Genomic DNA, 9,890 nt, shown 5'->3' on the forward strand with positions numbered 1-9,890 from the left:
TAGATAGATAGATAGATAGATAGATAGATAGATAGATAGATAGATAGATAGATAGATAGATAGATAGATAGATAGATAGATAGATAGATGATAGATAGATAGATAGATAGATAGATAGATAGATAGATAGATAGATAGATGATAGATAGATAGATAGATAGATATTTTTTTTGTAATTGCTGCAAACGGAAAATAACAAGCCACTGCATATGTCATACAATAATATTTTTTAACGATAGCATAAAAACTTAGATAAGTGCTCATATAAATTAAAACAAAACATGTATATACTTTCTTGATCTGGAATTTTCCAATCATGATATTTTGTAAAAAAAAAAAAAAAAAAAACTCCACAAAGTTAATAAATGCGTGTAACGTGTTTTGTTGTAACAAGAAAACGTACACAATTACTACATCCTGGAAACTCTTCCTCATCCTGGTCGTCGGCTTGGGAGGAGCATCCTGTTCTTCAGCCAGTATCTGTTTGCCAATGTGTTTCAGCTTTAATAACTGAGGCTGAATCTGAAGTGTGTTTTTGCAGTTGGGGGTTCAGGACAGGGAGGAGGTTCTACCGTCTAATGATGGAGGTACCCTCTCTGATAAACCTCACTCTGTGGAGACACATTCATATGTTATGTTAAGATATGCAATTGCAGGTTCATTACATCAAAAGCTTGAAAGTGCATAAGAAAAAATATGTTACTGTCAAAAACATGCATCATCTCTCTGATGCATTTTCTTGACAGTAACATATTTTTTCCCAACAGTTTCTGGCAGACAGAATCCCTATTCAATTAAAGCACAGGGTTACCTATCTTAAAGATATAGTGGAGGATTTTCTTTTTCCAGGTGGATCATCAAAATAAGTGGTAGTTCCTAATTGTCAATCATTCTGGTGATACGTTTACGTAAGGACGTCCTACGTGCTCGTCCCGATTTTCACTTACCGGTGGTGAGTCTGACATAGTGGAAAACTCTACTACTGAAAAAATAAATTTTTTGGAAAGTAAGCTTATATGAGCGATGGAAACAGCAATTTTAAACAGCTCTCACACTTGTTTAATAGTTGTTCCCTATCTGGAGCAAGTACAGGGTTGTGCATGTGCATTTTTTTTTTAACGGTGAGGGAGGGTCTTTTCAAAAATTCACGAAAATCCTCCACTATACCTTAAGAAAGCTAAGACCTGCATAATTTTAATACATGTTTTAAAAGACTTGTTTATTGCAACACGCATAGGTCTTTATTCAAATCAAACCCTGCCTCCAGTTTGCTAAAATCTTGACGTTTACTCTCCATTGTAATTTACATTTTTAATTATTTCTTTGCAATATATTTCAGCGCCATTTTAGTCAATCACTGTGACAAATTTATCAGAAAAATGCTGTTTGCCTATTTGCTTTAAAGGCTATAAGGTTTTGTGACTAGTGCCTTTAGAACATACATTTTTATGCAAAGGAGAGTAAAAAGTTCTCATCCAAGAAATTACTCCAGTAAAAGTTAAAAAGGCTATTTGCAGAGACATCAGGGCTTGATTGATCAGTCTTTGTGGGTCAAACATTAGCCCCGTCTGCAGTAATCTTGGACTTTTATGCTAATCAACTAAAGATGCCCTGAGTGATTAAGCAGATTCTTGGGATTGGATCAAACACTTAAGTAGTTACCCAATGCCATGGCCTCTCATTTTAACACTAATTTAATACAACTTGGAACCGAATAAATCAACCTGAAGGATACGTTTAACAACAGTATCCTAATTGTTCCATTAAAACAGCATAAATTGATTATTGTCATCTTCAGTTCCATCAAACAAGATGACCAAACATATATAAAATTGGAAACTCTTGCCCTCTATGCAGTCGTTCCTCTTCATTTTGACATGTGCTTCTTCATCCGCTGGATTTCCATCTGAAACAAAGAAGGACGCAGTAACAAATGTCACAGGTCATGACCTTTAACCTTATTCCAGCAGCAACATGAACCTCTACCTGCAAAGTTAGGCGAATCCTCTTCTCTTCATCAAGCTCATTCATCAGCAGTTTAATTTCTTTGCTATTAAAGCATAAAAAGGTTAAAATGGATATTGCTCAGGTCAGAGGATTTTTAGCAGGTTCTGAGCACTTGATGAAATTGGTTGTGTCATTTTATTTTACTGCTAACAATTAAGGTAAAATCTGGGTGCAAATCAATTAGTAAGGTTAGAATATGTAGATGAGTGTAGAAGGTGTTTGTTCCTACTTGTGCTGACTCTTCATTAGTTCAAACTGCTCCCTCAGGTCTTTCATTTCCATCTGCAGCTGCTCTACATTTGCTTTAATGTTTTTCTCTTGGCCTCTCTGCTGGTGGTCTGAGTTGGATGCTGGAGATCCAGTCGGATGTAGTACAGCAGAGAGAGCTTTCGGCAGCAGGGTGGAGAAAGACTCCTTTGAATCGTTGTTGTCTGAAGCCTAAAGGACAGAAAACGAACACATTTCCAGCTCAACAATAATCTATGAGGCATTGACGTTCCCAGTAGGTCTTACCTGAAGGACAGAACAATTTTCGTTTGCTCCCTGAATGCTTTCTTGATGTGTTGAAGAATTCATCTCTTCACTGCAGATTTCTCTTTTCTTCTCAATGATTAATGTTACCTGTAGTTAAAAACTAGTTTGAGTTTTTTTTCTACACACAATGTTATGTTAATTTGCAGAAGCTGGGGTAAAGTTTTATAACAACAGTACAATCTACAAACCTACCTTTGATGTGCGGGAACTATACTCAATGAAATATAAGTTTTAACTCAGTCATTAGTGTAAAGGTTATTGGCTCCCCCAACAGGTATCATAGCATAAATGTAATGAAAACACATATGAACCTTAGGCAGAAACACAGGGCCCAATACATCTTAGCCATTTTTCTACAGTAGTAGCCATTCAAAATGGCCCTTCCCAATCAAATGGCAGATAACTTCGAGCCACTGCCTTCTCCGGGGTGTGCATATTTTTTTACTCTGACTCAATGCTTTCAATGAATTACAGATTACAGGGTTTGACCAGGAGAAGGTGCTTCTCTTTAGATCTTAATGTCCACAAATCATGACAGAAAGAATATTTTAGTAAAAAGATTGATGTTTAAAAAAGGAATCTCACAGGACCAGCCAAGGGCGCATCAAGGAAAGTAGGGAAATTTTGAATAGCTACTATTGTAAATTGCAAAGACAGCATAATATAATTTAAAAGATTATTTTCATAATTTCATTAATTCTAAGCACTATCTAAAAAAAATCTACATCTGAAATTGTGAAAACAAAGTTAATAGAGGAAACATATATTCATAATATAATAACTAAACTTTATTGATGTTATATTGGAGAAATTTACATCTGCATTTAAACCATCCCCTTGGGGAACAGTGGGCTGCCATTGTGGGGCACCAAGGGAGCATTGTCGGATTAAGGGTCTAATTATGTGGGAGTTGAGTGTGAAGGATAATACCTTGTTCTACTCTTGTGAATCTGCTTTCACTTCAATCGCTCAAAAAAAGAGAAAGAAAATAATCCCCGGGTTCACCCCATAAAATTTTTTTCAGTGTGACACGTAGGCCAATGCTACAAAAAACACTTAACTCTGACTGAAATATGGCTCCTGTACTGGAAACAGACACAACTGTAAGTTGAGCAAGTATTTTTTTTTTTTCTTGAATTAAGTGTATTTTCTCTAATTTGAGTAGGTATGTAAAAAATTGCCAATGCAATAGAATGATTTATGTTTAAAATAAGAAATAAGAACATGATGGTTTTATTTTAAGTGCATCATATCCAAATACGGTATCTTATTTTAAGGGAAGAAACACCCCTTTCTTTGATTGATCATCTTATAATCCTGCTCAAATTAAAGACAAATGCCCCCGATTGTGAGAAATGTGTAATTATTTAAATCAGTGTTTTTCAGTTTAATTCTAAATAACTGTCTTATGATGATATGCTGACATAAGAGACTATAATTTATTCATCCTTTGGACCAGTTCAGTTTTCGCCTTTCCAATTCACTTTACGATTATTCAGAAATTACCGTTAGTTTTAAGCTCCAGCCATATTAAGCTACTATTTGTTAGATTAGGAGTCTGGAGCCTTGGTTTTGTGGCTATCTCAATATACCAATAATGCAGTCTTGCCATGTTTATTTTTTTTATTTATTTATTTTGTTATATGAGTTCTCCCTCCGGTGCCAAAACAGGAACACACACTCAGACACTTCAAAATTGTGTCAGGAGGCGATGCTCGACAAAACCCACTCAGTGATGCCACAACACAAAGGATAGCTGGAATGCCTGAATGCAGATGGTTTTTTGCATTTTTTAAGAAATATATTATTTAACAAATGCATAACCTTTTAGTTTTAGTTTAACCTTGTTAGTTCCAACATAGAGAATGTTGATCTTAATTTCACTATAAGTAAAACCAGAAACATCCAGCAGCTTTTTACCCCTGTTTAATGTGTTGCTTGGTTACTTTGCTCTAAGATGCAAAAGGTTAGTACAAGAGTGGTTTAGACCCATATAACATATTTTGTAGTACACCAATACAGTATGCTGATAAATATACTGACAACAGCTTTTCAGATGAAAACTCTGACACAAATATAGGCCAATTTGTGTCGTAAAATAGTCAGAAAATTTCAACCGTTTTGGAGCAATCCTCATCATAAAACAAGATCACCTGTACTTTGCTAAACGCCACTTGAATAAGAGCTGCAACTGGTTATCTAATCAGAGCAGAAAAATCTACAAGTTTTTTTGACTGTTTATACAGTTTATCTTGAAAGATCAACGAAACGGGAAGGCCAGGGATCCTTCTCTCCGTCTCCTTTAATTTCTTCGATCCATCCATCAATCTTCTGACAAGCTTAATCCCAAGTGGGGTCGCAAGGGGTGCAGGTGCATATCTCCAGCTTAATACAGGTGAGAGGCGGGGTACACCCTGGACAGGTCGCCAGTACATCGCAGGGTAACACAGAGACAAACAGGACAAACAACCATGCACATACACACACACCTAAGAATTTTGAGAAGCCAGTTAACCTAACAGGAAGCTGGGAACCCACAACCCTGTTGCTGCAAGGCAGCCCGCTTTTTTTTTGTTTTTCAATATATTACTTGCAAAAAAGGTTCCATTACCTGTAGAGGTGCAAGTGTGGAGAATCTCTGCAAACACTTCCTAATGTCTGACATTTCCCTTACAGAATAATTACACCTAAAGTTTATATTTCATGCAGTTTTACTAAGATTCTGCTGCAATAAAAAATATATATTTGTTTTTTTCCAAATATATTATTTAATAACTTTAAAATGAAGAACTGTGATTTTAATCCTAATGAAATAATCACCCTTATAAAAGAGCTCATCAGCTACTGAGAACTATCAACCTTTATTACAAGGAGTCAGTGTAGATATCTTCAGCTGCAGCACATGTCTGTGTGTGTAAGGGCCAGCTCAGGAAAGTTAAATTTATCCCAAGGACAGCGGGAACACAGATAACACCACGCACACTTTTCTAAAAGGGCTCCAAGTTATGGGAGAGGTGCTTCAGTGCAATGCAAAGACTTGGCTTCATTTTATACTTCCCAGAGACTGAAGCTCTGACTGTAAGGCCTCCTCTGCTGCAGGAGCTCTCTGCTCACTCAGGCTCTCCCATACAATTGATTCAAACTCGTCTGTGTCTTTAAGAGAAACAGAAAACAAATAATAAAGCTATCCTTAAAGAGAGAGGATTTTTAAAGTTTCACATTCTATAGTTACAGAGCTTACCCAGAATGAGGGCTGAGTTATAGCTGCCCATCTTATCAGAGCTGAACACAAGCAGAGAAAAACCTGCCTGGGCTAAATCTATAAACAAGATTAAAAAGTAAGATTCAGAAATTGGTGCAGGTTCAATCACTCACAGAAACAGACATTGTTTCCTGTCACCAAAAGAATAAATAACTATTTGGGAACTTTAGTTCCTCACATTAGCAGAAGCTGAAGGCCACATGTTAAAGCAGCTGTTAATCAGATCCAAAGGTTGAACAGATGAGCAGCACACGCTGGTTAAGATGCAGCATTAAATTTCTAACGAAACAATCTGTGAGAAGTAAAGAGCCTTGAGCACTCACCTTGTTTTTACGCTGCCACATCTGATAAACAGCAGCATCTGAGGTAACTCGATCCCATCTTTTGTAATGGGCTGCATGTTGTAATGAGGAGTGGTGCTCTCACAGCTAAGTTTAGAGCAGGACAACAAATATTATGGGGTGGTGTTTTAGGAGTAATGGCTGTCACAGCCTGAGCAGCTGATTCAGATGGAATTTGATGATTTATTTAAGGCCCTCAGAATGATTTTACTTCCTAAAACATTTAGGAAGATATTTCTTGTGATACTAGAATGGACCAATATGAAATTCTCTTTTCCCAAGGATGTTTAGAAAGTGGAAAAAGTTTGAGAGCTTGTGAAAGTAACAAAGTATATTTATTGATTACTTTGTGGCAACGGATTCAATACCCTAGTGAGATGAGTAGAACCAAGACAGTACCCTTTTTAATTAAGAAATATAGCTGTCCTAAATTTTTTGTGCAATTTCTATGCTGTTTTTTTTTTTTTTTTTTTTTTTTTTTTTTTTACAGGTGGTGTAGAATTTGTAGCAGTGTGGTTCTATGCATAAATACATCAGGTGGTTTTCTTAAAAAGATTCTTTAAAATTATACAGAAATGTACCATTAAAAAAATTAGATCTGTATTTTTGAATATTCAAGAAGTACATGAATTTAAAAGTTAACTATTGTCAAAAGTGATTACTTCAATACTTTTAAGTAGATGTTTTACCAAGTAACATTTAACTGAGTAAGATTTGATTTTGAGTGTTAATTTTATTCAAGTACTACTGTTGAGTACTTCGTCCACCACCTCCATGGACAACCCTGTGCATATTTACATCGGTGACCCAGGGGTCCCCAGACAACCGTCCTCAATCTGCACAACTGGAACCTGGATTCATCCGGACATCACTTCTCCAGCGTGCCATGGGCCAATAGACACGTTTCCCATGCGTGTCGGTTCCTACGCCAGACAACAGTCAGATCCAGACCACAGTTGTGTGTTACTGATCTTAGCTGACCCCGCAGATTGACGAGTCTGATGTGGCGATCTTGTTAAACTGCCTATTGCCAGATAATTGACATTGAGCCGTGCTGCTACTGCTCTGGTGGACATCTCTGCAAGCAATGGCAGCAGCTGCATCACTTGTGTGAAAATGTGACATTTTGTGTTGGCCTTTATTCCCCAGTCCAAGAATCCTCCAGCTGTTGCTCATTTTGTCTGAATACCTAATGGACATTAGGGGTGGGTATTGCCAAAGAAGTCACGATTCGAATCACGATTCACAGGCCACGATGCGATTCTATCACGATGCATCACGATAGTTGAATTATTGCGATGCATTGCAATATTTTATCCTCCATGTTTTGTTTTTGAATGACTCGGCACAGTATCCCACGGCCGGAAATGCCTGTGACACAAGGCAGCGTGCGTCAACACATTTGCAGCGACATCTACTGGACTGGAAGTTGTATTACACTTGTTTTTGGCTGATGTTCACCAACCATTCATGCAATTTTATTTATTCATTTTTTTAAATTAATAATCGATTCTTGGCATCAAGAATCGATGCAGTAGATCACGAAAATTAGAATCACGATGCATCATCATCACGATTATTTTGCACACCCCTAATGGACATATCCCACCTGTGCATAGAGTTAAAAAAAAAAAAAAACTCACTGAGTAATGCTTACTGAAATAAAGTTGGATTAAAAATCATACACAAATCAAGAATATATTATTTTGTATAATTCAATGTCAATTACAGTTAACTCCTCATAGCAACAATGCTTCGGTTCAGTGTGAATAAGTCTAAGCAATTTTGTGTGTAGTAAAGGGCAGACAACATTAAAGACTGCACTGAATACTTCAAGATAAGGTTTATATAAAAGCATTTATTTTTAAACACAAAACATGCTTTTCAAACAAGGAGTGAACAGCACCCACATCAATCTTTTTTTTTTTTAAACAAAGCAATAGTGATCTCTACAGTTCATATAAAACAAATGTTAAGTCTTAAAAAAAAAAAAAAAAAAAAAGATTTGAGTTATATTTCAGATTTTTTTAATCATAAGTAGCCCGCTGACAGTACGGTACAAGCCTATAAAGACACGTATTAAAGAAAATGTCTGATTGCTTCTTGTAAACAAAAGAAAACACTAGCATATCTTAAGTAAAACCAGCACTGACAACTTTTAAAGCAACTTCTCCCAAACCAGTGTCCAAAAATAAGATGCTCTTACAATTAGAAACTTTCTAAAAATAGATACACTAAAGGTTAAATAAAGCAACTGAAACACCAAGGACCACATCGTAGGGGGAACACCTTGACAACATACAAGCTGCTCAGGTTTGGGAAATCCATCTTGGCAGGTTTTAGTGTTTCCCAGCTTTTACATTCACAATTTTACACCTCTGTGAAAACAAAGAACAAAACAGCTCATCTGAGTAAAATTAGGAACATGTATATCTTCCCTACTCTAAATAGTTTAACACCAATAACGAGGCAGGTAAAAGTATTAAAGTATAACATTAGTATAGCTTACCAGAGTTTATCACTAGCGTTGGATGGGTCCTCTGTTGTACGGAGCTCGCTGGCGCATCACCCTCATGTTTCGGTATTTAGACACGATGCTGTAGCTTTTTCTGAACACTGGTCGCTGATATGGAAACGGGCGAGGAACTATGGTCTCCTTTGAAAACAAGACATTTTTAGTATTTTTTAAGAGATTTATCTACTGCCAAAGATGTGCTAACAGTAGAGCCACATACCATCAGAGGTCTTCTGACATTTTCTGACAGGTCTGGGCCTGTGCTCCTCGAACCAGGAAACCTTGGCCGCTGTAACGTATTGACAGAAGGTGAACACAAAGTCATACGTTCTGGAGTCTGTTTCACAAAGCAGGTTTACTGAAAACTAAGTTTTCTAAACCTGAAATCAGGGAAACTGAGTTTTCCTTTTCAGAGTTCCCTCAACCTCTATTTCAGTGACTGCAGTAACATTCTCCCCAGACCTAACCTGGTTGTCAGCAGGCTTTATTGTTCTCCGTCTCCACTCTCCTTACAGCCAATCACATTTTTTTCTTGATTTAGTCAGATTTTTGTTGTAGTTTTGTATTTTACTAAGAAGAAATATATTTAAGATATAAATACATATTCAGTTAAGCTGATAAATTTCAAAACTGCCATGTAAAATGTGTAAACATTTCTAGGTACCGTATTTTCACGACTATAAGGCGCACATAAACGTCTTTTTTTCCCCTCAAAATGTGCGGTGCGCCCTATGTGTGTTGTAACTGCGACTTTTGAGACCACCTCATTGAGGAGATGATGAAAGAGTGGCTGAGGGAGGTGAATGTAAGGAGACCAGGTGGTTTTTTCCAATCATCACCATCGCTGTTAATCTGTGACTCCATGCGTGCCCATCTCACAGCTGATGTGGAAAAACTTGGTGAAACAAATGAATGCTGTGCTTGCTGTTATTCAACCGCTTGACATCGGTGTGAACCGGATGCAGCAGGCGCAGCAGAAGCAGCGAGTGTACATGCAAAGTCAATGGTTGACGCGCGTATAGACGCAGCAAAAGGTCCCGCAGCGCGTTTTGAGCAGCAGGCGCAGCGTGTCGGGAGCGTTTAAGCACCTGGCGCGCCGCTGCTGCTCGAGCTGGAAAAATTGAAGTTTTGCTGCTGGAAGCGCCGCATCAACCAATCAGAGACGCTGGAAGCTGACAGCGAGACAGACACATCGCTCTGATGACATATGATATTAAGGCAAATGAAAAGG

General features: G+C 37.4%; 2 protein-coding genes across 4 annotated transcripts in view; both read right to left on the reverse strand.

Annotated features, from left to right (window-relative positions):
- Positions 1-204: 204 nt before the first annotated feature.
- On the reverse strand, positions 205-6,239 carry LOC107086982 (SH3 domain-containing kinase-binding protein 1-like). Its single transcript, XM_015378300.1, has 6 exons — positions 6,127-6,239; positions 2,521-2,628; positions 2,237-2,445; positions 1,987-2,050; positions 1,847-1,906; positions 205-611 (listed from the first exon to the last, which is right to left on the reverse strand). The coding sequence occupies exons 1-5, from the start codon at positions 6,145-6,147 to the stop codon at positions 1,868-1,870; spliced, it is 441 nt and encodes a 146-aa protein (XP_015233786.1). The 5' UTR covers positions 6,148-6,239; the 3' UTR covers positions 205-611; positions 1,847-1,867.
- A 1,832-nt stretch (positions 6,240-8,071) lies between these two features.
- The window catches only part of LOC107086986 (serine/threonine-protein kinase BUR1-like), a 13,089-nt gene continuing 11,270 nt past the window's right edge, over positions 8,072-9,890 (reverse strand). For 2 of the 3 annotated variants that reach the window (XM_015378305.1, XM_015378303.1), the window contains 3 exons: positions 8,880-8,948; positions 8,654-8,800; positions 8,072-8,522 (listed from right to left, as the gene is read on the reverse strand). In XM_015378305.1, coding sequence (XP_015233791.1) covers positions 8,666-8,800; positions 8,880-8,948 — 204 coding nt within the window. In that variant the 3' untranslated portion in view covers positions 8,072-8,522; positions 8,654-8,665. The remainder of the gene's footprint in view (positions 8,523-8,653; positions 8,801-8,879; positions 8,949-9,890) is intronic. The other variant, XM_015378304.1, reaches the window with a different exon arrangement.

Source organism: Cyprinodon variegatus, unplaced genomic scaffold (genome assembly GCF_000732505.1).
Source record: "Cyprinodon variegatus isolate N-32 unplaced genomic scaffold, C_variegatus-1.0 Scaffold169, whole genome shotgun sequence".
Lineage (NCBI taxonomy): Eukaryota > Metazoa > Chordata > Actinopteri > Cyprinodontiformes > Cyprinodontidae > Cyprinodon > Cyprinodon variegatus.

Bases quoted from the DNA above. Each gene is read 5' to 3' on its own strand.
- LOC107086982 (XM_015378300.1), bottom strand. From the start codon at position 6,147: ATGTGGCAGCGTAAAAACAAG. The intron at 2,629-6,126 runs GTGAGTGCTCAA...TTTTAACTACAG, and splicing joins TGTGGCAGCGTAAAAACAAG to GTAACATTAATCATTGAGAA. The intron at 2,051-2,236 runs GTAGGAACAAAC...ATGCTTTAATAG, and splicing joins CTAATGAAGAGTCAGCACAA to CAAAGAAATTAAACTGCTGA.